This window comes from Leptonotus elevatus, chromosome 1 (assembly GCF_054856555.1).
Source record: "Leptonotus elevatus isolate MCC_2025b chromosome 1, RoL_Lele_1.0, whole genome shotgun sequence".
Taxonomy (NCBI): domain Eukaryota; kingdom Metazoa; phylum Chordata; class Actinopteri; order Syngnathiformes; family Syngnathidae; genus Leptonotus; species Leptonotus elevatus.
In genome coordinates, this window is record NC_141239.1 from 7842065 (window position 1) to 7869681 (window position 27617).

The window sequence follows — 27617 nt, forward strand, 5'->3', positions numbered from 1 at the left end:
TTTACGGGGTTGAATTTAGGGTTTATTTGAAAGGGAAGCAGAAGTGGGAGGATGCTGGAAGTGTTAGCGAAGTCGAGGCAGGAAGTCTTCCAAGCGGGGCGCTCGTCTATTGGCCGAAAGCCGACGTGCTGTTCTTTGAAATGGATTGTGCCGGTTTTAGTTGGACCGGTGAACTAGTAGCACATGGGCTAAGGGAAAGAACTAGTGCGTGAATATTGTTCAGTTGTATTTAATTTTAGAGAGGAAGTTAACCCCCAAAATGTTCTTTACAATAATATGTTCTATGCGGCCCCACAAGTATAAACAAAGTATTCTGATTAATTTTTGGTTTTATGGAGTTATGAAGCAAAATCCAGCCGTTTTTATCCATCTCATGGGGGGCAGCCATTTTGTCACATGCTGTCGACTGAAAATGACATCACAGTTGCGCAGGTAATGACCAATCACGGCTCAGCTTCAGAAAACATGTGAGCCGTGTTTAGCCACAATCTAGACAACCCTTGCCTTTGATAAAAAAATGACAATGAAATGATAAAAAAATAAATAAAATAAAATAATTTAAAAAATATCTCCACATTTCCCACTTTTTACTTTTTATGAATAAAAAAAAACATCAAAATATATATTTTTAATCCACAATGCTCCCCTTTTATTCAAAACAAAAAACATATCATATCTTGAAATATCTAAGTTGTGCAACTCATTTGATTTTCATCCAAAACTACAACAACAACAAAAATCAGTTGTTTCTGCTCATGCACTCTAAAAAGAAAAATATTATATTTTTTATTTAACATTGCAAAATATCTCTCTATGTTTGAGTTATTCCTTGTATCCATGCTAAAATCAAAATAATTCAACTTTTTTTTTAATTCCTATTTACATTGTGAAACATTAAAAAAATATTAGTGCTATACCTTTTTTTTTTGCGTATTTTAAGGTAAAAAAAACAAACAAACTAAAAAACAGCTCCACATTTTTCTATTTGTTTCCATGTGTATTTATACTAAAAGACAAAAGTATTATTATTTTTTACAAATTATTCCTAAATTTGGTGAAAATATCTCATTGCATTCATTAAAAATAAAATTAAAAAATGAAAGAATTTTTTTTTAAATCCCCACATTTTTCCATTTTGGCCCTATTTTTAAGTTTTTTAAATCCACATAAAATAATTTTTCCCACCCCTAAAATGAAAAAGGCATAACAAATATTTCCATATTTTTTTCTTTATTTTCCTTTTTGTCACGATTTAAAAGCAAAATCTCAAACGTCCCATAATTTCTTCCTTAAACCGTTTGGGGGGAAAAAACATTACAAAATAACTTTACATTTTAAAAAGAACTACAAAATGATGCCCACATTTTTTTCCACCTTTCCTTTTATCCATGCTAAACTCAAAACGACGTGCAAAATGTTTACTTCCCTCTGCATTAAGACCACACAGAATTGACCAAAACCCATTTGACCTTTTAAGGCCACCGTACTTCTTGCCCATGTCACCGTGTTTATTTTTTATTTTTTATTGTGTCTATGAATTCTTCATCATAATGTGACTGTTAGAGGCAAAAAGAAACAATAGATGTTCGAAACAAATGAATTATCTACTTTCCATCGGATAACAATAGTCAAGTGTTGCTCTCTCTCTTCCTCTCACTTATATGCACACACATAGAGAGCAGCAGACACACACTGTCCGATAGCCGCGAAGGGATCAGGCGCACTTGAAGTGTCTTAATCTTGATGTGTTTTGACAGAGCAGAATTCACTGAAGTGTGGCTTCATTCTCACATGAAACTGTTTTGATCGTGTACCGAGCTGCTGGCTGTGAGCCTAACGTGACCCTTTCTTTTGAATTTCGAACCCTTGGCGATGTGATTTTTTCCCTCTCTCTCTCTCTCTTCTCTCACACCTCCGTGTCCTTGTGCGGAATGCCCTTGTTTGTGTTTTGGGTGTCATTTGTCAGGATTTGGCCTCTTTAGAATGAAGAAAAAAGGCACCTGGCTGACTCAGTTCAGTCGGTGACTGACTCAGTGACCCACTGACTCACACTCATGTGCATGCAATGTGTCACGCCTGAGGAACACAGGCGAGGCTGATGTCGTCTCCGCTTCGCCGCAAATTAACATATGTGACGCGTCGCCAGCAGGCAACATGTCGCGAAACGTTCATTTCATTATTTTGTGGACCCCACAAGTTGCTTGCATTTAACGTCATGTGATTGGTTAATTCTGAATACAGGCACATTCCAGCTATGAGGGTGTGCACACTTTTGCAATCACATTGAAGTTGTTTATTTTTACCTCCAAGAAAAAAAGTTTTGAAATCATTTATCTTGGTTTCATTTTTTTTTCACAAAAAACTGCTATTAGAACAGGGGTGTGTAGACTTTTTCTATCAATTAATTTCATGAGCTGCATGCGGAGGGCGCTGTAACTTTTGGGTCCACAAAATCAACTTGGACCCCATTTGGGACGCAGACCCGACATGAGAGTGACAACTCTCTCAGACTTCTCACACTCGCTGCTGCGGCTTTTACTTCCTGCGGTCATAGGTCACGGGGGGTCGCCGGCCCCGCTGCGGGTCAGCGACAGCCAGCTAGCGTGCTTCGGGATGATGTGTCGTCTGGTTTGTTTTAACTGGCGCGGGGCTTTACGAGACGTTTGTTACTATTAAGTGTTGTTTTGCTGGTTGGGCCAGTTGGGGGCTTGCAATGAAAACGACAAAATCACTTAGCGTTATTACGACTTTTAATAGAAAGTGCCTGGTAAATGTATTTAATTATTTTTAAAAGGGAAGTCCAACATTTTGTTTTATGCGGCCTTTTTAGTCTAAACAACAGTATTTTAATTATTAAGTATTAAAGGGGATCTCACTAGTCTAAACATGACATTCTGATTAATTTTACATTTGTAGAATAAGAGTTAAGCAGCAAAATCCAGCCATTTTTATCCATCTCAGGGGGCGGCCATTTTGCCACTTGCTGTCGACTGAAGATGACATCACAGTTTCCCAGGGCTCAGACAACACCAATCACAGCCCACCTGTTTTCTAAAGCTGAGCTGTGATTGGTTGTTGCCTGAGCCCAAGTGGCAAAATGGCCGCCCTCTGAGATGGATAAAAACGGCTGGATTTTGCTTCATAACTCATTTTCCACAAATGTAATATTAATCAGAATGAACATATGTTTAGACTAGAGAGATCACATATAACATATTATTGTCAATAAATGTTTAAGATTGACATCCACTTTAAGCAGGAAAATCCAGCCGTTTTTATCCATCTCAGGTGGCGGCCATTTTGTCACTTGCTTTCGACTTAAAATTATTTTACAGCGTCCAAGGCCTCATCTTGTGAATGTCACGTGACCAAACACAGAAAACAGGTGAGCCGTGATTGGTCGTTGCCTGAGCCCGTAGGCACTGTGAAGTCATTTTCAGTCGACAGCACGTGGCAAAATGGCCGCCCCCAATAAAAACGGTTGCGTAATTTATTTGTTAATCAGAATTGGTGTTATAATAAGCTTTGACATTTTTATTACAGTTATTTTTCATTTCATTTTGAGTTGCTGTTGTTGTTGTTTTTTATCCCATTGCTATGGCAGCAACACAAAGAGGCTGAAATCTGATTGGACCAAAAAAAAAACAAAAAAAATCGAGCAGTGCAGCCAAATGAAATACTACAAAATGAAGACTGATGGGAATAAATGAATAACATTTCTCGGGGTATTCGACTTTAGCATGTAGGAAGGCCTCAGCCAACCTCAGAACTGTGTAGCATACGTGCTAACCGCCATTAATGAATATTTCAATAAACAGCCCAATACAGCTTCTTTCAATTCAGCAGTCTTTTTCTATTCCCACACTGACCTCAAGAAAACTTCATTTCCAACCTCTCGGGTTGCATAATCATCCACAACTGGGGAACCTTTTGGGAAACACACCGAAAGGGAAGTCAAGATCAATTATTTGAGCACCTTATTAAATATTATTACGAGCGCTCATGACCAAGACGTGATATATGTCTGCAGGCAGGTGCCTGACTGAGTCCACTGGTGGGGGATTTTCTTGGCCTTCCCCCTATAAATGTGTGGAATTTCCATCGGTTTTGCATGTAAGATTTATACCAGCGGTGGACGTTTGAGTTACAGAGATTGCGTTGACGACTTTAGACCCGATTTGAACATTTTTTAAAAGACTTGCAACTCGACTTGGACTTGACCAACAATGGCTTGTGACTTCACTCGGACTTCAGCCTTTTTGACTTGAGAAGACTTGCTTCTTCCACCAAAACAAGAATATTAAAATGTATGTTAACGAGTAAGTTCCTCTTGGTGCGTGCGAGCTGGGCTAACAGTGCAGTCAGACATGTCAGGGAAGCCGCAAAGACGCAAACACACCCCGCCTACGCTAAAGCAAACTTCAAAATAAAGCTGACCAAAGAATACATTGACACCATGCAATAGCCTTGCTGGATTTTAATTTGAAGTCTGCCTGCATGGTGGCGTGACCGCCAGCTTGACTACTTCCCTTTGACATTTTGGCTTGCATTATTGACGTTTTTATTGAAATTACATATTTTCTAACACTATTATCATAATGCCACCCCGAAAGTATATTAAATAGTGAATTTAGGACGCGAAGAAACCGCAAGTTAATTACGCCGTCAATGCACGATACGGTACAAGTCCGGTGTTCGTGGCTAGTAGCTAACTGTTAGCGCTAGCATCGAGTGCCTGGCTGGCAACAGTAGTTTGACAGCTATTGCTTGGCTCGCTTGCTTTTCTTTTTTTGTAATCCACTTTCCCTGTTTAAACGACGGGAATGTGCCTTAAATTGCTCTTGGATGCATTTTTCATTATTAAAAATAAATAAATAGAACTTTGCTTTCATTTGTAGTTATTTTATAAAGCACTAGCTTTAAAAAAAAACAAACATTCAAAATGTCCAATATGGCCATTTGGATTTTAGGAACACAACTTCAAGTGCATTACAAGTGCAATATAAAATAAGGCAGGATACCTTCACCTTGTTATTTTATACATGGACCTTGTATAAAATAATGATGTATCTTGCCTTATATTGCACTTAAAGTTGTGTTCCTAAATCCTAACGGTCATATTAGACATTTTGAGTTTATATACTGTATATATATATTTTTAATTTAATGGACAAAAGCATTTTATAAAATAAATTAAGACAAAGTTCTATCTTTCTGATTTCATTACTATTATTATTATTATTTTTAAACAATCCGATCCGTGACTTTTATGATCAGTAGCACCACTAGTTGTTTGGGTACAAAAACTATGAGGTGGTCAACAAAAAAATGAATTGCAGTAGATTGGATCACTGACGGAGAGACAACAACTTCAAACTTTGTTCAACATCTGAAGTTGCACAAATAACGGTAAGTAAGCAAATGTTAGTTGTTTATCGGCTAATTATTGTTGCTAGCTGCGTAGCTAACGAGACGCAAACACAGAAATCTGTTGCACCATTCTGGGTTCACCCCAAACAATATCATCTGATGTTGTTAAAATGACTCGAAAGGACTTGAAACTCAAAGTGTAGGACTTGTGAATTGCTTGTCAGTCTTGAAGGCAAAGACTTGAAACTTACTTGTGACTTTCAAAGCAATGACTCTGCCACAAAGTAATTGGCTTGCTCCGCAAGTTTATGGGAACACAATTGATACAAAATCTTTTAATCATCCCCTTTCAGGTAAGAAATACAGGATAAAATAATTTGTTAATTGTTTTTCTACACATGTTATCTATGTACTTATTTGCCCACGTGGCATGATGTGTCTAATTCGAGAGGTGGTGACATCATCAAACAGCTTCTTATGAGAGAAGCTTTTTGGATTCATGAACTATCCATTTTTGAATCTCTTGGAATTAATGACTCACATGATTTTGAGTTGTTTCCTAGAATGTTTTTAATGTTTTCAATGGTTAATGGATAACTTTGTTATTGTTGCTTTGTTTTTTTGTGTATTGTTTGGAAAAGATTTAAAAAAAAAAAAAAGAGAAAGAAGTAAAGTAGTGATCGATGCTGGACGCAAAACGCGTTGTTTCCTAGTGATGGCAAAATGAAGCTTCATGAAGCACTTGTAATATTTTTTGACTCCCCTAGATGGTGCTCTTGATTTAAATATAAAGGCTAGTGCAAAGGAAATTGATTACACTTCCACTGCATCTTTCAACCAAGAGTGGCATCTAGAGGAGTCAAAAAATATTACAAGTGCTTCATGAAGCTTAATTTTGCCATCACTATTGTTTCCTTCGACTAAATTCATCAAGTGAAGTCCAAAGACAATTTCTCCATTGACATAATTAAACATGTTATTGAGTAATTTGGATAGAAGACATAAGGGGCAGTAATGAGATTAATAGTCATTGATGCTGGACTGTGAGACAAAATGATACATCACAATATCAAAACCACTCAGAAGACCTCCACCAAGGCCAAACAAAAGTGGGGGAAAAAAATATGCGCATGTTTGTTTGGCAGTCTGACTAACAGGCAGGCGTTGCCGTTGTGATTGATGTCATTATGATTAATGTCGTGACGGCCTGAAAATACATTCCTGCATCTGTGTGGATTTTGTATTCTTCACCGTACAGTAGGGCTCTAATCTTTCTAACAATCAATTATTCTATCGATTACAATCACTCAATCACTGTTAGGCACTTTAGAGCAAACCATGCTAAGCTAAGTTAGCTAGCTGTAACTACACACAAGACAAGTTTAAGAGTGCACGACGATCAGGGTTGGGAGGGTTACTTTTAAAATGGATTCCGTTACAATTACAAGACGGATGGACAGATAGATAGATAGATCGATCGATCGATTGATCCAATGAGGATGACGATGCGTGACATCAACTGCAAAATGAACTTTTATCCCAGTCACAAGTTGAGCCGTGTATATGTTGTGCATGATTTAAATAGTGAATTGGTGGGAGGAACATTTGTTTGGAAGGTGTAACTCACATTATGGTTGTAGGCTAAGCGGGCTAGCTAGCAAGAAGCTAAAGCGCGTAGCATGCCGCTGGACTCTCAGGTCAAACTTTCGCTCCGAGTAAGTTCTAGTGAAGACTGGTCGCCATTTCCTCTTCCCGTCCGTGCAGCTTTTTCAAACTGCCCGCGTGTGGAGGACACGCGTGTGCTCTGTCGCTTTCTCTCTATCTCTCTCTCTCTCTCTCTCATCGTAGAAATTGTAATCCCTTGAAGTAATCCCCATTTATAATAAATATACCTGTAATCTGATTACATGTTTTTTTCCTGTAACTGTAAGGGAATACAGTTAAATTTTGGGGGGAATCTGATTACGTAACGGCGGTACATTTTTTAAAATCTTTTTTTTTAATAGTTTAAACTAGTGACCCATGCGAACCCTGTGCATTAGCATCATCATTTCGCTGGAAGTGTCCGTCAGCAACAAAGGTTAGCGCAGATTTTTCTGATCGCCCACGCTCTAATACGGTATACATGACATACTGTACACACTTGAGGTCCGGGTCAGGAACAGCTCATGGCACCCACGACCATTCACTTGTAAATAAAGGTAAAGTATGTGTATCATTTCTTTCTCCCTGTAGGCCACTGTCACAAACTGTACGCATATATTAGCGAATGCATTGTTGCCCTCCAAATAGTAGTAGCAATTTCACACACACACACACACACACACACACACACACACACACACACACACACACACACACACACACACACACACACACAAAATGTTTTCCTAACCTATTTGCTGGTTAGCTATGGATATGAAGCAGATTGGGTTATTGGGACCCAAGTTTGGTTCAATTATTTGGACCTAGCAAATTTTAACTACGGCTAGCCTGATAAACCAGTAAGCAATTTATTTGTAGCTTTTGGCCTCTTGTTGGATCAAAATCTCATCCTCAACCCAATGGACGGCGTCTAAACAACCCAGCATTGGCTTGGCCCGTTTTGAACCCAGGATTGGGTTAGCTATATCACCCAATTTGGGTTACTTTTGACCCATTCTTTCCAAAACATCCTATTTACATAATTACGCCAAACTTTTTGAGGTTCGACCCTTGCCCTGAGAAACCCTTTTCAACGGAACCCCCGTGAATTTTTATCGAAGATCCCCGTTGTATAGAACGCCAACAGTGACAAAGTTCAGAAGCGCACTTCCCTAATAACCCCGATGAAATCAAATATACATCCATTAAAATGATGGACGGTGTTGGGGGTGGGGGGGCTATAACGAGATAGCGGCATGCTCGGGGGCCCTGATGTGCAGCGTGACTCTGAGGGAGATTGATTACGCAACGCGGAGTGCCACAGGGCAACTTCAATCTGGAAGCGCTTAAAGTTCGCAGCGAGCCGCGCCGATGACTTGAGGGCAAATTGAAGGAGGCATGATCTGACAAAAAGGAATTCCAATTTGTTCAATGGATACCTTGGGACAAATGCTTCCCATGCGGTTGTCGCAGACCTGGCCTTTTGTGGCGCTGGACAATCTTGACGAAGAATGCCGAGGGAAATGATTGCCCGTCTGCCAAGCTCTGATCTGGAGTTGTTTAGTTGTTGTGGAGCACTTTGTCTTCTTCAAGTTCAAACAGCTTCAATCATTTCGAGCAAGGCAGCAGTTAATCCTTTTTTTCGGAACATGAAATGAACTCCCGTCTTTATCGTCGGATCTCCTTCCTTAGAACAGCTTTTCCTAAAAATACTGAAGAATGTTAACTAGAGTGGGGGTTTTTTTTGTTTTGTTTTTTTAATGCATACAATAATCTGTATTGTGGTGAAATTAGCAGGTCCCGTTCATTAATCATGGCGTCTGCGGGCCGCTTTGAACCATCAGGCCAGGTCATTAGAGCCAGCCTGTCTGGGGCGCGAGCGGGCGACGCGGAAACACTTTGGAGACTTCTGGTTCAACCAGACACAAGACACACTCATAATGATGGCGGCGTGTGTGCGTGTGTGCGTGTGTTACTTTTCTCAGCGTGGGCTTAATTTAGAGAAATAACAACGAGAGCACAAAAAGGTCAAGGGGGAAGGGGGTGAGTGTATGTATGCCGTGACGAGATCACTTTTTACAGTGTTTGATAGAACAACCAGCTACATCACAGATTTTTTTAAGTGATCTTTTTTTTTTAAATCATTATTATTTACTAGGGCCAGCTGATATTAGCTCCTTTTTTTTTTTTTACAGTTTAATTACACTTCATTCAACCAGATTACTGTATTTCTTTGTGTTCTCTCTACTTTACATCATTAAGTAGCTATTTTTCTTCGTTCACTGCCAGCCCAGTAAACGTGTATTTTTGACTTATTTATTACATTGAAGGATCAAAGAAAGCTATTAGAACAGTCTTTGATGCAAAAAAACCCCCAACAAAACCTTACATTAATTCCAAATTTTACTCAGGTAAAATATCTGTTACAAGCTTTGAAAAAAAAAGAAGAAGCAAAATTAGAAAAATTTGATTAATCGCGATTAAGGAAAATTGTGCAATGAATAATTTTAAAAAAATGGAATCGCTTGACAGCACTTACTATATTTACATACAGTTAGGGCTGGGCGATATGGCCCAAAAATTAAATCTAGATTTTTTTCAGTCATTCAGGATGATTACAATTTTTATCGATTTTAATCTATACTGATTCTAAATCAGTTTTAACATAAACTTAACATTCATAGTGAGCAAAATTACAACTCACAATAACATCTGGATCTAACAGAACATAAGAACAACAGCTTTTAATAACCCATGAGACTAAATTCGATTTAGCACATTTTGAACAATTCGATTTTCAAAATGACGATTAATCGAATGAATGTGATTTATTGCCCAGCCCTACACACAGTAGATGAATGTTAAACCTTAGGCCGATCTGATCGGCTTGACCGTGATTGGACGATAATTGGCATTTTATGCATGATCCTTGATCGCCTGATGTCATATTTTGCCCAAACAATCAATGACGTCATTGATTGGATCCACGAAATGGGACATTACAGCAAAAACAACCCCGTTCACTCCGAAGTTGTTCTGTGCTGTTCTGTGCTCGTGTATGTGAGCCCGAAAGCTAATCTATTTTTAGCGTCCTTGCGTGCCGTGGGAGAGGATACCGAAAGGCTTTGCGCTGGGAAGCGGAAGTTCCACCTTCGCGCCCTCAACCACCCAATCACAAAGTAATAACCTTCGTGTGTTCATTTTTTTGGACTGTTCAAATGTCGGAAAACCATTTTATTTGCGTTAGGGCTGGGCAATAAATCTAATTAACCCTATCGTCATTTTAAAAATCTAATTGTTGAAAATGTGCTTCTTCTGGTTTATTAAAAGCTGTTGTTTTTATGTTCTGTTACATCCAGATGTTATTGTGAGTTGTAATTTTGTACAAGTGGGAGATTTTTTTTAATGTTAAAACTGATTTAAAATCAGTATAAATTATTGCTGTCTGAACATTTTGCACAGGAATTATTTTTTAATAAATGAAACCTTTAAATAAATTAACATGAACTAAAATTAACGAACTTGAGTTGAGCTATTTTCACGACACGATTACTTTTATTTTTTACTTTAGTTATTTATTTTCCTAAATGCTCTGATTGAAAAAAAAGAAGAAGAAATTTCCCCCCAAAATAAACAGTAAATAAACAAGTTATTTGAATAGACATATTGCGTCATCTTAAGATCAGATTGGTGATTCAATTTTAATTAAATTTATTTCATTCATTTGTAAAAGAAAAAAGACAATATAAAGCAATAATGAAATTCAAAGTAAAGTAAAATAAATATAGTAAATATAAATAATGAATTAGTGTGGTCTCTGTATCCACAACCGCAAACAACACGAATAGCCCGTTTCTGTAAGAGAAAAATGAATTCAGTGTAGGTTTTGGCCTCACACCCCCACACCTGCAATGCAATAGATCAGTTATGGAACAATCAATTAATTATATAACAATAACAAAGCATTCTTGTTCAATGATTCTTTGACCTTGTGTAACGCGGCTACGGTTTGTGACACCTAAGATTTGACATATTCTATATTCGCTTTCCATGTTAAATGTTCATCAATAATGATACCTAGAAACTTAATTTCATTAGTCCTTTCTATTTCTAGTTCCTTGCTAGTCAGTGTTGCTTCGGCAATCCATATTTCTACAACTAAAAATCATAAATTTGGTTTTACTAATATTTATAGATAATCTGTTAGCATTGAACCACTTCATGATATTCTTAAACTCTTTCTCTATTACTTGTAATACATTATATATATTTTTCCCGACATAAAATAAGGTGGTGTCATCTGCAAACAAAATGCATTTGAACAATTTCAAAATAGTTGTAAAATCATTCACATAAAGAAGAAAAAGTACTGGCCCCAGAATTGATCCCTGGGGCACCCCACAAGTTACATAACTGTGTTTTGATTGAATTCAACATATTGTTTTCTATTTGTTAAATAACTGGCAACCCATTGACGTGCGGCACTTTTTATACCATATTTAAACAATTTATGCAATAATATTTCATGATCTAAGGTGTCAAATGCTTTTTGTAAATCTACAAAAACGCTTACTAAAACATATTTTTTATCCATGGCTGTGCACATTTCTTCAGTTAACTCCATTAATGCCATGCTCGTTGAGTGATTTGGAACGAAACCCATATTGGCTATTACTTAAAATTGTATGCTTGTTTAGTTTTATCGCATACAATTTTTCCAATATTTCAGAAAGCTGTGGGAGTAGAGAAATGGGTCTGTAATTTAAAAAAAAATCATTCTCATTTCCATTTTTGAAGAATGGGACTACTTTAGCTATTTTCATTTGTTCCAGGAAAATTCCCGTTATAAAATGATAAGTTGCAAATGTATGCGAAAGGCTCTATAATCAAATCTATGATTTGCTTTATCAGTGACATATTCATGTCTGTGTAGTCGTTTGATTTTTCACTCGCAACATTTTGATTGGAAATCGTTTTTAACTCGCTGATCGGCCCCCGAAATCCTGATTGTGTAAAGCCTATAAATATCAACTTTTTCAAGCGTAAAGTGTAAGGATGCAAGGCAAGACCGAGCCGCGAGTGTGTTTTCTGTCTTTTGTCTCCCTCTTGGCCTCTCTCTCTCTCTTGAGGCCTTTACTGCGGCGCCCCCCGCCCCCCTCACCAGCACCGGAAAGAGGAAATCTTTCCCTCTGATCATCTCTCCCACACGTCCAAAATGTGTTCCCATTTAAGGTGAGGATCAGCCGAGCGCGCTCTGTGTGGCTTCCTTTTAAAACCAACTCAATCAGGCAGGAATTCGGGTTATTGGGGTCAGGGACGCAGTGGAGCTGCCTCCGCGAGACACGCACAAGGGAGCGCCGAGGACACACGTTTGTCACGTCGGGAGGACGTCTTCACCTCGGCGCTCAAGGGGAAGCGCATCCCGTCCGCTTTGTCAGATTCGTTGCGTAAATGATCCAAGTCTGCTGTCTGCATGTGCGCGAGTAGAGATGCCAAAAGTACTGACAGTCTGTACTTAAGATTAGAACTGGTTCAAGTCTTTTTACCTAAATACGGGTAGTTCGGACACGGAATTGTACATTAGAGTAAGTACAAAAGGAAAAAACGGTTTTCCTGTCAAATACAGTACAATGTTTTCTTTTCTGCCTTTTTGGCAATTCCAAAGACATTTTATCATCATTTTCTGCCTTTCTTCTTCTTCTTTTTTTTTGTGACATTTTATGGTTACTTTTTGAATGTTTTCTTTTCTGCCTTTTTTATTCAATTCTCTGACATTTTTTGGCAATTCTAAACACATTTTATGGTAGGTTTCTGCTTTTCCTTTTTGCACATTTTAATGTCAGTTTTTGGACATTTGTAGGTTATTTTAAAAACTTTTTCATTCTTACGTCTCTCCTTTTTCAGGCAACTTTGAACTCTGACATTTTTTGGAATATTTAACTATTCATTTTTAAAAATCGAAATCATTAATTAATTTGAAGAATAATTTATCTAAAAAAAATATATATATATTTTTTTTTATTTCTACTCGTTTTTTGGAGATCCATAGGAAGCCACAGGGGGAGGGACTAAAGCGTTGTACGACACCTGTTTTAAAAAACGTATCTGCCAATTAATTAAGTCAATTAATCGAATTATTTCAACTAACCGGTATAGAAAGAAATGGAAAGAGTGATGAAAACTCACCATAATGTTGAATGTGGTTGTTGCAATTAGCGGAGGTCCTGTGCATGTTTTGCTCGTTTTGCATTTAATAGGATAGCAGGTTGTGAGACAGCAAATTGTAGCCAGGCTCTGAAAAATTTCAGTAAAAAGTACAAATAGTCAAGTACATACCTGAAAATTCTACTTAACAACTGTAACTAAGTATTTGTATTCAATTACTTCCCACTACTGGTAATTAGTGCTAACTGTACACTAGCGTAACTTTCCAGTGACCCTGCAAGCTTAATCTTGTAGAAGCGGTTGCCATGTAGGAAGTTACAGCTGATGTGGAAAATCCTGCAGGAGAGTCATTGGAATTCCTGAGTGTGCGAGGAGCCCTTTTCTCTCTTCGCTTGGCGCTTTTTCTGCCGCTTTAAACTTCATTCCGTTCACTAAAAATAACACTGAGCTCGCTTGTTGCCAATACGAAGTGCGATAAGGCAGCAATAACAGCTTTTTATCAATGTCTAAGACTCCTGTAGTGCAAACAAAGAGTTGTCTGGACTTTCATACATCATGCAGGATTCTTCGACACTCTTCATCCATCTATGCCAGTGATGTATAGTGACAGGCAGAACAATGAAATTCTCTTCCATTTGATAGCAGAAGGTACATCATTAAATTGTGAGTCTACTAGTTGCCAATAGAACAGAATAATGGCTTTGTATTCAATTAAACAGACCCACATTTCAAGTCATGAGGTGAGAACATCATTATTTAAATAGAAAGTACATACTGCTGTTTTGACATTTTTGTTTGTGTGTTGGCTGAAAAAAAATAAGGGGAAGCTTTGCAAAAGCAAACCGGTTTGTTTCTAAACTGTAAATAAAAAGGTATGTCATTGTTGATGTCATGTGATTGACAGCAACAAATCCCTTATGGAACAATTAGGACATCATTATCATCATATCATTATCATATATATGGGTGGGAATCTTTGATTAGATTTCGATTTTTTGGCCTGAGATTCGATTCAGAATTGATTTTCGATTAAGAACGCTTTTTGATTAAAAATTATTTGATTGACAATGATTTTTGCTTCAATCTTTAGATGTGCAAAGAATTGTAATGATCAACTCCAGTCTGACTCGCTAATGCTAATTAGCGCGCTACTCGCGGCACTTTTATCACTCAAAAGAACGTCTCCACGCTGAAAAAAAAATCTATTGGAATAACTTGATCGTGACTTTTTCCTTCTACTCTCTAATGTGGCTACAACTTAACAGTGTATTAGACCGCGTGGAACCACACTGCCCCTCAGTGGCCAAACCGGGGACAACATGAACAGCGCTCCAAATAAAGGCACACACAGACTAAGGCAAGACAGTATAAAATAATTTAAAATTGATTCTGAATCGTACTAAATGAGAATCGATTTTTTGAGCACACCCCTAATATATATATATATATATATATATATATATATATATATATATATATAATTTATTTATTTTTGGGGACAATTTAAATATTAGAGACACTGACAGTGAGGGGTTTAACGCTCCAATGTTTGAAACAAGCAGACTAAAAAATAGAAAATTCATGCCCCTGCGCTAAACTATGATAACTGCAGTAAATATCCAGGTTTTGAGATGCCTGGCAGCAGTGGATGCTACATACCAGCAATGATGACAGGGTGCAGCGTGGAATGTATGGTTAAAGAAAAAAAAAGGGGGAAAAAGGAGTGACGCATAAGCATGAAGTTGCGCTCATAGCAGCAAGACATTGCTGGAAACAATAAAGTTGCATAATTATTGTTGTTTTGCTTTTCATGTCATTAACGTCCCTTAGTATTTGACTAGAATGTGCTCCAAAAGTATTGGGACAGTGACGCATCCCCCTTGAGTTTAACTGAAAACATTTGGCTTTGACATCACACCCATTTTTTTTCACGTGAGCAAAAATATTGAAATGTGACAGACAAGTGAGTGCTATTGCATTAGCATTTAATGTTTACACACACTTTCAGATCCGTGGTTTGTCTGTAAGGACAATTGTGTACTTAAAGGTGGCGCCAACAAACATCAATCACACGTTAGCCACAGTACAAAAATTTGTCCCGAAGAAAGAATTTTTTTTTTTTTGAGAGATGTAACAAAAGACACTATTAGCATCAACTTCCAGAGGATGACAGTCAAGAACATGAACAAAGAGGCCAAAGGCTCCTCTGTCAAGAAGATGCAGACCAGGCTGGGGCATTTGCCAAGAACTAGTGAGACAAGTCTTATCTAGCTATATCTCAGTTTTATGGTCTGACGAGACAACGTTTAACCTTTACCAAAGTGATGAAAAGCTTTGTTGAAAAAAGGTTGTGCACATGATCTCAACATACAAGCTCATCTGTGACGCTCAGTGGAGGTGATTACTTGTTCCGGCACGGGCTCGTTAATCTTCTTGATGTGACACATGATGACAGCAGCAGCAAAATTAACTCGGAGGTCTGCATAAGCATTTTTTTTTCAGAGAAAGACAACCAAACTGAGTTGGAAATCCTACACCATTCATCAAAAATATTGAAATAGTGTAAAAGTGGAGTACAACAGGGACAAGTTTTTTGTCAATCTACAGATTTAAACCCTATAGAGTATGTGGAAAAAGAGTTTACACTCGTATAAGGAAAATTTTGAGCCTTCAAGTCACCAAATATATATTTTGTTGGAATGTGGGAGTAAAACGGTGTACTCACAGGAACAGAACTCTATAATATTTTCCAGTAATGACATAATTCAATACTTGTAAAAAAAAAAAATGTTTTAATTAACAATACATTTGTTTGCTTCGATTCAATGAGCAACATGTGCGTTGGCCACCTGGGGGAAGTCTAATGAAAAATTCCGTCCAAAAAGTGAGACAAAAGGTAGATGAAAACATAAGTAGAATTAAAATGTATATAAAATGTCCATGAAATTGTCAAAAATGTCTTGAATAAAAAAAAAAGCAGAAAAGAAAATGTTCAAAAATAACCATGAAATGTCCAAAAACAAAAAAATAAAGTCACAAAATTAAATTTCTTTGGAATTGCCCCCTGACTGGTTAGCACGTCCGCCTCCCAATGCAGAGGACGTGAGATCGAGTCCGGGCTTCGGCCTTCCTGGGTGGCGTTTGCATGTTCTCCCCGTGCTTGCGCGGGGTTTTTCCGGGTACTCCGGTTTCCTCCCACATTCCAAAGACATGCATGGCAGGTTAATTGAACTCACTCAACACACAAATTGTCCATAGGTGTGATTGTGAGTGTGGATGGTTGTTCGTCTCTGTGTGCCCTGCGATTGGCTGGCAACCAGTTCAGGGTGTACCCCGCCTACTGCCCGAAGCCAGCTGGGATAGGCTCCAGCGCCCCCTGCGACCCTTGTGAGGACAAGCGGTTATGAAAATCGACGGATGGATGGATGGAATTGCCCCCCCAAAAAAATATTTTAAAGGCAGAAAAGAAAATGTTCAAAAAAATAACAATGACTATAAAATGTACACAAATTTCCCCAAAAGTCAGAAAATTGATTAAAGACGCAAAATAAAATATTTTAAAAGTACCTATAAAATGTTCAAAAACAAAAGAAATCCCCCAAATGACCAGATGTCTATAAAGTTGCCAAAAATATCAGAAAATTTATAGCAAAAAAAGGCAGCAAAAATGTCAAAAATAACCATAAAATGTCAAAAAAGAAAGGAGAAGCAGAAAATGACCACAATATGTTCATAACATTGCCAAAAATGTCAGAAATTTGACAGAAAAGTATAAAAGTCTGAAAATGTAGGGAAAAAAACGAAGTATGAAAATCTACAAAAAAAAACCCACCAACAACGTAATATAAAATGTATGTATTGGACGCTGCTCTCATATTTGTGTGTTATGGTGCAGCTCTAATTAGCTTTTGGGCCCTCAGTACATTAGACTAACACTAACTTCTAACGAAATAACTAACTAATCTTCAAATGCTTTGCAACTCCGGACAGTATATGTCAATTTTATGTTTTTGTTGTTGACATTTATTGTAACATCCATCAATTATTTTTGGGTTCTGACTGACTCTCGCAAAACGTCATCACGTTTGTAACTCCAGGTTGCTTCAAGTGCTTGTCCCATATGAGCTGACATGTTTAAGGCTGTGTGTATTTTACAGTGTCCTCCCTCAAAAAAAAAAAAAAAAATAATCATGTCAAAGCACCTTTTGGCAAAAAAACAAAAACAACGCATTGTTCTCTTCATTCATCGCCGCGAAAGAACCATTTGACATTTTACTCTCTGGAGCGCTTTGGTGGGGAGGGAAGGCGGCAGGAAACCACTAATCACTCACTCAGGTTCCTCATCAGGCACCCAATATGTTTTCCCTAATTGGAAGTTCTAATTAAGTCCAGGTTGTATTGTCTGACTTGAGGCCAAGCTTGAAAAGTGCTCTGCTCCTCTTAAATCTGCCACTCGTTAACTCAAAGTATTCACAAGCCAGTAATCACTTAGATAATCACCACAGTGTGACATAAAATGCATCTTAAAACGCTGTAATAAATATTTTTGATGACTCCACGGAGAAATACGAGTCCTTCCTCAGCCCTGCAGAGTGTTTACCACTTTTAATGTTTTGGTTTTTACGGCATGCGATTTCAGCCCGTCGTTTTTTTTTCAAATCTGCTGTTCGCAGGCGCCGCTAAGTGAGCCAGATGTTTTCCCAGAGAGGAAAAAACAGAATTAAAAAAGGAGAGTTAAGTCCGGCAGGTGGTTCGAAACAACTCAAAATAAATCCCTGGATGCTCGAACGAGCAGCTGACGTTAGCCATGTCACCGAGCTGCTCCCAAGCATGACGATAAATCTTCTCGTGCGGCTTTCAATGCGTCGGGTAGAGCGCGGACCTCCGCCGGGGCCGAACAACAATACGGTGCGACTCTGAGGTTAAACGCAGTCCGCTGTGGGACGCCGGTCCAAAATTCTTACGATGACGAATGACAACGACGAAATGCGGAGTTTCCCCAGGTATGTATTTCACATTGCAGTAGAAAAGTCTCACGGCACATCAGCAACAAGAAATGTCACAAAAAGCAAACAGCTAATCAACTGTCTAAAGAAAGCTCACGCTAGCTTAATGCTAACACTAATTAGCATCCATGTTTCAGTGCTTTAACCTTTCAAATAAAGGACCGAAAACAAAATGGTTCAGCAACATGTAGATAGACAACACTCACAGTCATGCGCTTTGTCCTTTTTGTAGAACGAGCTCCACAAGTAGTTGAGATATTTTGAATCCCTTATGGCAGCTGAAGCCATAGGGCACTAAGGTCGGCCATCTTACGTTGCCACTGTTACTAACAACTTGTTATTGCTATCAGTACGTGTTTTACGCTAGGGTCTCTCAAATAACAAACTTCACTGTTTGCATCAACAGAGCATATTATTTATATTGTGAATCGTGACTTACATAGCATATTTTTTCTTGATGGACTTTTCTTTCATTTTCTTGATGGTTATGACAACATGGTGCAAATAAATCTTTACGTAGCACTTGGAGGTATTACTAAGAGAAGATTTATAATCACGTTCTTGCCAATGAAACGTACGTGTAGAACTTCTCTCACACTTATTGGAACAACCTTATGCCATTGCGATGGCATTTTCGCAGTGGAGACAAAAGATAATGTGAAAACATCATGGAGAAATCAATGTATTCACGTTTAGGAATGCTTAACGAGCGGCAATCTAAAATGGCCGCAGGGGCTCGCGTAATGCTGCGTTTGAGGATGGTCGGAAATCGGATTTATCCCAGTTCCGACCTGAAAACGTTTGAGGTGAAAGTAAACAACCAAAATGGCGGATAGTGATGAATTGTTTTTTTTATTTTGGTCCTCAAAACACATTTTGACCTCCAGAAAACTTGCCTTCTCGAAATTTTGCTTCATTTATTGTATTTATATATTTCATAAGCATTCCATACAGTTCATTAGTTCACCGTATAACTTCATGCAAGGAGATAGCGGCATACTGTCGTGTTACATGAAGTTATGTCAAATATTTAAGAATGAAAAAAGCTATCTAGTTTTATACTCGAGTAAATTATGTTTTACCATTTACCGTCTGTGTATCCGAAAGGGGTCGCCATTGTAGAGTGACGTCACATCGTAGTCAATCGGTGAAGTCGGGGTCTTTTTTATCCCCGACTTCGCAAGTGGGCTTTCCGAGTTCAAGGGGACGTTCCCGTACACACTTCCTGGTTTGAAGTGGGAAAAGTCCGACTTCCCGCTTTCCTCGAATGCAGCATAATGCCTCACTGAGCAGTATACTCCATTCGTCTGTCTGTCGTATACTGCCCCCAGGTGGCCAAGGCAGCCAGGCACCATTCAAATGATTTAAATATATTTAATAATGTCATTACTGTATGTTGATTTTTAAAGCACAATATCATTGAGTGTTATTTTATCTTATCAAAATACACATTACAACCGTTTTTTGGTTTTTGAACGGATTAATAGCTTGCCCATTCATTTCAACGGGGAACGATGTTTTGGGATACAAGTGTTTTGTGTTATGAGCAATGGTCACGGAATGAATTAAACTGCATCTGTATATTATAATATTCTATTATAAGTGTATTTGACGTCAAGTGCTTAACTTGGCTGAGGGAATACAGTAATGCACGAATGTAGTCCTACTGCGAGACGCTGGACTCGAACGCCGTCACATCCACTTCGGAGCCACTTCCAGCCTCTACGGCTTGTGACACATTATTCCTCACAGCTCAGCACACTTTCCCTCCACATATGTTGCCCCCCGACTCCACCCCCCCCCCCACCCCCCACCCGAGAGAATGGGATGTTGTTATTGGCTTAATAAAACCTCCAGGTGGGAGACGTGCGGATTGGAGAGTGGGACCTGGGGAGGTCACGCACAAAGATACCCTCCACTCCTCGCCATCCTCCTCCGGGCTCGCTGGTGTCCGCACCTCTGATTACCGCCAGCCCCCCCGCCCCGGTACGTGAGAGAAATTGGCAGAGACACAATGTGTGTGCGTGTGTGGCGAGTCCACATGTGTGGGGGCGCACATGTCCGTCTGCATGGGACCTGCTATCTGTTTCTCATTTTGGCACAGCCCCCCCCGTGCTTTTCAAGCAGTGACAGAACTCCGAGTGGAAAGTGGCACTAACGAGCAATTACATCCCGCCTGCCCGCTCGGGATTATGGGATTACACTCTGACCGGCCTTCAGTGCACTTGCAGTTTTGACATTCCCTTCGCTACCTCGATTTCATGTTATCTCGCCTCTCATTCAGAGCTTCAATTAGCCTTTTTTTCATTCCCGCTTCCCCTGGACAATAACCTATTCTCTCCTTTTAATTCTCCTTATCATACGATTACCCCCCAGTGCATATTTGTTCTCCTTTCATGCTCGTGAAAAAATTTCATATGAAATTCACAGTACTGGCAAAAAGTACAAGGATGTTAATGACTTTTTTTGATAGGCATTTTTTTTCTAGGTACATCAAGCAGGATTATGGAAGGGAAAAAAAACAAGTATTCCCTAGTTTTAATTCTCCTTATCATACGATTACCCCCCCAACATAATGACAGTATTATCTTCTTTTTTTTCCTACTGTGAGTAAAATTGTGAACTTTGTGTAGAAAGAAAATGACTTGAATATGAAATGTCCAGTACAAGGGAAAACTTTAAAGCCTACTCCAGCTTTGTTTAAAATCCCCATAAAACTCGGATCTCTTAATGGAGCCCGATTTTCAAAACAAACAGGGTGAAGCAGCATTTAGCTGTTATGTTGCACACAAAATCCCCGAGTATAAATACCTTTACATCCAAGTTAAAAATGTATACTATTGTGTTTAACAGAAAATTTGAAAGCAGTATTGCTTAAGCCTCATTTTTGCTGTTGAGAAAAAGATGACTGGAGGTATCAATCCTCTTCAATCCTGCTGTTTACGCCTACAGAGAGCAACAGCTGTAGTCATGATTGATTGATTGATGGATTATTGTGAGGAGAATTTCAATTTGTTAGTTTGAAAAAAGAAGAAGATTTGTTTCAGCCTGCACACTGTTTCACTATTTGCACAATATATATTTTTTAATCCATTGTTTTTGGCCTCTCGGTATATTAAATGTTTTCAAATGTGTTTGTTTTATTTTAAAAATGTTGTGGCGACCTCAAAAATTGCGTGTGGGTTTCTTTTGCGGCGATATTCCTGTCAGTTCATCAGGTGATTATGAATCTCTTTGAACGATAGGAGTCAATTTGACAGACACGCACGCATTTATAATTAAGGACGGACGGACGGACAGACCTGACCAATTGGGGTGCAGGGACCCCATTTAAAAGGGAATTTTTCAAGAAAATGATCATGTTACGATAACAAATTGATATTTATCAGATAAAATAATGGAATGTTGGAATCTTTACAAGAACAAAAAAACATATTTTGTCAAGCTAAAAAAAAAAGGAGATCTTTTAATCCAAAAGTGTATTTTATTTTCAAATTCGTCATATTTTTGATTATATTTTATTGGGTTAATTCCTCATAAAATGATGCCTTTTATTTAGGAAAAGAAACCTTTATTCTTAAAAAACTAAAAGCTGTATTTCTAAAAACCTTAACCTTTTGTTGAAACAAAATAGTACATTATACCTTTTGTTCTGGACAAAAATAATAATAATTTGTGCAGAGATGTCCGATTTATGTAATGTTACATATGACACAATGATCAGGGCTTTTCTTTGGCCCATAGCCGAGATAAGGACGAGTAATTGGTTTATTGCAGGGGGTGGCCAAGTCCGGTCCTCGAGAGCCACTAACTATCCAGCCTGTTTTGCGCTTGTTTCTCTCCACTAACACACCTGATTCATGATCAGGATCGTTATCAGGCTTCTACAAAGCTGGCTGATGAGCTGAAGGAGGGCGACGTGGAAAACAGGCTGCATAGTGGCTCTCGAGGACCGAACTTGGCCACCCCTGATTTATTGTATTTGTGCTTGGTATATGCACATTTTTTTCCCCGCAATTATTTTTTTTTAAACCAGGTTTTACAACTATTTTATAAGTATTGAAATAAGTCAGGTTTAATTTGAGGCATCCTGGTCGTATCAAAATTGTAAAAAGCCAAAACAATGCATCTATTCTACAGCGTGCAAAGCTGTTGAGCATTGTGCATTTTTCGGGACCCCCCCCCCCCCCCTACCCCCCTCTGCCACGGATGGTTGGCTGTCTGGTAGTGATCAGGCAGCTCTCCCGGTGTTCTGCCTCTCCCACATCTCCTCTTACACTGCAGGTGTGTTTTATTGAGCCAGCAGTGATTTACTGTACTGCTGCAATCAGGCACCACCTTCGTGACAGGTTAACCCTGCAGGTCATTTTGCGTGCGTGCGTGTGCGCGCGCGCTGCACACAGCGTTATTTGGTCCCTAATAAAGGGTCATTATGAGAGTTTGGTGAAACAGGAGAGATGCTGGTGCTGTTTTTTATTTTTTTATTTTTTATTTTTTAACAAGGTGAGAGGTTTATAGAGAGCGCCGGCAAGCGGCCAGCTCCGAGCATGTAACAGTATACAGTCGGCACCCACATTCTTAATCACAAACACATCTCGTTAACCTCTCATTCATTGCAAATGCAACTGGTAGAAATTGCATTAATGATTATGACAGTTTGCGCTTGCAAACCGAAATGATTTAGGAGTCACCTTTTCATCTTTTTGACTTGTTGATCATCAAATGTTTGAAAATGGAAAATATTTAATAATATACAAAGAAACTGAATGTTCTTCAGCTGATTTGTATTCTGCTACAAAAAAGCAAAACCCGGCAGTGACGTTTTTGACAATATGACCACGGGTAGGTAGCTAATTATTGTGTAAGATGATGATAATAATAATTCCTTCACTGAATTCAGAGGGATTTACACAAGCTATTGTCATATTCATGAATGAAATATACGATCACGCGCCTGCGCCTCGATTTAAATCCACCAAAATCACATTAGACCGCCCGCGCCACAACTTAGACCTGCTTTTAGTATGTCTAAATTCTACTCTACTTTCTCTCACCAGGTTGTCAGCAGCTCTAATGAGGCATGCACAATAGAAAATGGATAGATGGATATTTATTTGCAATTTCAATACGCCGTTCTTGACTAAATTTGTTTTTGCTATACTTTGAATTTCTGCCTCATCATCCAGTTCTTTCCAAACAATGTGTGAAACAGTTTTTTTTTTAGCATTTGGCCTACATTTTACCAATACATTCAAACGACTTTATCAATACAGTAGAGCAACATAGCCCAATCAAAACAATTTACACCACATTGGCACTTTCATGCTTCCGGATATACGAAAAAAAGGTAGAATAGTCGATTGGGAATTGTAGTTTACTTCACGCAACATTTAGTGACTCTTTAATCTGGCACTTGACAAATATTCCACGAATAATACAATATGAATGTCATAATAATTCAAGTCATTTCTTGACAATAATATGTTATATGTGACCTCACTAGTTTAAACATGACATTTTGATTAATATTACATTTGTTGAATACGAGTTATGCAGCAAAATCAGCCGTTTTTATCCATTTTTAAGGTGGCGGCCATTTTGCCACTTGCTGAAGATGACATCACAGTTTCTCAGGGCTCAGGCAATGACCAATCACAGCTCACCTGTTTGCTGAAGCCGAGCTGTGATTGGCTGTTACCAGAGACCTGAGCAACTGTGATGTCATTTTCACTTGACAGCAAGTGGCAAAATGGCCGCCTTCTGATAATGGTCAAAACTGCTGGATTTTGCTGCTTAACTCATATTCCACTAACGCAATATTAACCAGATACCGTATTTAGACTGGTGGGGCTGCATAGAACATATTGTTGTCAAGAAAACTTTGACTTCCCCTTTAATTATATTATAAATATTTATTAATTATAATATAATTTAATTACATAATTTTAATAAAATAAATCATAATAAATTATGACAAATTATTATTGTATTTAAAAAAAAAAAACTTTTTAAAGTATCAATACGAAACAAAAAACTTTTTTTTTTTTATTAACAAACCCACACTAAAAACTAACTGAATTTAAAAACAACAGTCAAGATCAAATATAAACTAGCTCCAATGACAAATGCAAAACTTTTATAAATCTGATTATAAAATTCTTCAAGTTAACATTTAGTGTTTCACTAGTACTAGTAGCGTGTAGATGTCAACTAGTGGACTTGCAGTGAGGTTGTCCTACTAGTGTGCAGAAATGTCATACAATAGGAAAAAAACGCTGCTAGGAAGTCGTTTTTCGAGTGCGCTGAATTTGCCTCACTACTCGTGCGGATAAACTAAAGAGCACACTAGTACATAGACCTTAAGCTGGATATCAAGGATATTGAATAAACGCTCAAGCGGCTTTCCGTCCTCTCTCCTCACCCCCTCAACGCACCCGTGAAAAGGCTGCAGGCGTGGGACTGTAAACAGCTCCAGAGTGCCAGGCTGAAATGAAGCAGCAGACGGGCCCCCGTAGACTCGCAGCAAAAAAAAAAGCGGCTAAGCGCTCCCAGCTGTGGCATTAGGAACTCCGAATGGGACTCGACCCGCAAACCAAGGCCCGCACGCTACTGACCCCTCGGAATCATCCCGCCGCTCACCGCTGTCAGCTTTTAACCCTGACATACTGTTCGAAAACAATTTGACCCGTTTTGACATTTGACAGCAATAAAAAAAAAAAAAAAGCATAAATGTTATTCTTTCACCGTCAAATTTGTCAAACAGTCCCGAGAACCGTCTGCGTTTCCACCGCAGTTGCCGAAAAACATACACCTGTTGGTCTTTGAAGGGTCATGGGGACTCTCGAAACAGTAAAAGAGTCCAAGTCACGTACATGTATGTTTATTTTTATAGGACCGTAGGGATGGTGTCCTTGGGGGAGTTTGAAACTGTCGCAAGAACTGGTTTTGTTCCCACCATATTTGCACAGGTTCCCACAGAAACACGCACCTGTTGGTCTTTGAAGTATCACGGGGGGAATCTTGAAACAGTGAGACAGCATATAGGAACAGAAGTCACACAGAGGTCAGAGGGTACCTTGGACTGCACCTGCAGAATAAACCACAGATATGGCAATTAATATGAGGACGTACTTGGCCCGGGTAAAAACAAAAATGGACCCAGAACGTACTATTTGCGCACGGATAATGAACTGTATGTAAGGTTAAATCAGCTCAGAATCGGCATGTTTTGGTTTTAGGTTGCAGCCATGGTGTGTTCGCTGTCTGTTTGAATTACGTCCGCCGTGTTCCTCCCCGTCTTTATCGTTGCCCTTGGGACGAACCCTCCGTGTTGTGATGAGGAGAACCGCGCAGGGTTGAATTCATTGAATAATGGCAAAAAAGTGGTGACTGTTTGTGATTGAGAAATGGTAAATCAGCAGAATCAGCGAGCGCAAAGAATGCCCAGGATACTTTATTATAGTCGTGCTGCAGGGCCAAGGTTGTCCTAAGTGGCTTGAGAGGGTCAAAGTGGTTTTCAGGCAGCACTTTGGGAGTAAAGTGATCCCCGCCCATTCATCACGGGAGGTCCAGATAGAGGTGGAAATCCACAATAAAGCCCATATATAAAAATAAATTTAAAAAAAGAGAGAAGATGTTTAAGGCTCTCAACAACACATTGCATTAAATGTCTAAACAAATAATGATAATAATAATACTGTAATGAAAAAAAATAAATAAAACTTTCAACCTTAAATAAACACTCTCACTCTTCAACACGAATAGTGGAAATATATAAAATAAAAATCAACCACCTACTAGCGGATTACTGTAATTGTAATAATAAATATTAAATATTCTAATAAATATTCTGAGAAATCCTCACAGTTCAGTAGTTCTAAAATTAATATTAAGAACTTACAATATGGTTTGCAAACCTCATTGAAATTCCCTCAAAAATTGCACAAAAATGCTCAGAGATGCCTTTGCAAAAAAGACTACAACGCTAAGTGATGGCAGCATCTCATAGCAAATTCAAATTTTTTTGTAATGTTTATTTATTAAAATACTTCTTTTTTTTAATGTATGTGCAAAAGTGTGCATTTGCGAAAATTATACTATTACCTGAGCTAAATAATGTTCTTTTTTTAACCCCTTCAACCCCCCCCCCCCCCCCCAAAAAATTCTGCTGGGCAATTTTTAAAATGTATTTATTTTACTGATTTCGACTCTTTTCCCACATAAGAACAACATGGATATAAATCCATGGATATAAGTTATTTTCTTCTTTTTTTCAGGGGTTCTCATGTTTTTATTTGTAATAGTGGACCCTAGGATAGTATAGCTGTAGCGTGTTGTAAACTCACCAAGCTTATATGCAACATTTTCAAATCAGCTAGAAGTGTTGACATCGTCCAAATTATGCATTTCTATTGGTTTAGACACGCAAATATGTCATGTCCACTGCAATCATCTATGCCGTCCAAAGAGGTTTTAAGATGGGGTAGATGCCACGGACTTCCGACTTTTACACATCAGCGTCATTTCCGGCCAGCGGCCCAACACGTCGCAAACCGGAAACGGAAACAAAGTCGATGGGTGAACACCCGGAAGTCCCGCCTCCTCCGTGGCATATAGTCCATTATGATCTAACAAATGAACAAATCTCAAAACTACAGAATAAGTTCTGTCCTCACTCCACGTACTGCTCTATCCGCCAAGATAGACAGCTAACAGATGAGATGTCATTGCCGTTAGGGTCGTCCATTATTAATCCCTTATCATTATTGTTAAACTATAGAAATTCAACATGAGAACAGTGCTTAAAATGTCTGCCTAACATTGGTTTCTAGCTACACTAATTACCATACATCTGTCCAAATGTGAAGAAATAAAGTACAAATTACAGCAGTTATTTTTTTACACTGTTGTGCTTTGCATGACGAATTAGAGAAAATATCACAACAAAAGTATGCTAACAGTTAGCTTAATTAGCACAATCTAGGTCTGCTAGCATAATATGCTAACAAAGGCTAACGTCTATATGACTCATTTTAAACACATTTTTAGCAACATGTCGTTTCCAAAAGCTTATCAACTTTGTAGCTTACGGAAAATTACACAATTTATCCCAAATAGTCACTTACTACAGCCTGAAGTGGGCCAAGACTCCACCAGGTGTGTGACGTTTTTAGTCAAGGTAATCTGACGCTATATATTTTTCACCACTGGAGGGCGGTAAAAGTCAAGATAACAAAATGCAAATACAACATTACTGCAAGTAAACCATTACAAGTATATACCAAAAACATTCATCAGCATTTAATATCGACTGGACTGTTAGTAGTTTGGACTAAAACTGTTTGTTTTCCTCTTCTCCACTCCACTGGGATAACTTTGCTTCATTTTCTTCATGACCGGCAAGTTTATTTTCCTGAATCAAGTCTCAGGTGG

General features: G+C 38.5%; 1 protein-coding gene and 1 long non-coding RNA gene across 3 annotated transcripts in view; one reads left to right on the forward strand and one right to left on the reverse strand.

The window, feature by feature from the left end:
- Positions 1–27617, forward strand: part of LOC147180554 (uncharacterized) — a 34853-nt gene that overhangs the window by 2952 nt on the left and 4284 nt on the right. Inside the window, exon 1 of one of the 2 annotated variants that reach the window (XM_086081633.1) lies at positions 18045–18182. The exons of the other annotated variant lie outside the window; for it this stretch is intronic. Coding sequence (XP_085937759.1) covers positions 18152–18182 — 31 coding nt within the window. The 5' untranslated portion in view covers positions 18045–18151. Of the gene's footprint in view, positions 1–18044; positions 18183–27617 lie in introns of those variants that run through there. 2 annotated transcript variants of the gene reach the window in all.
- Positions 10815–27373, reverse strand: LOC147180555 (uncharacterized). Its single transcript, XR_015095709.1, has 4 exons — positions 27311–27373; positions 25174–25272; positions 13201–13308; positions 10815–10869 (listed from the first exon to the last, which is right to left on the reverse strand). It is a non-coding gene; the product is annotated as an uncharacterized LOC147180555 (long non-coding RNA).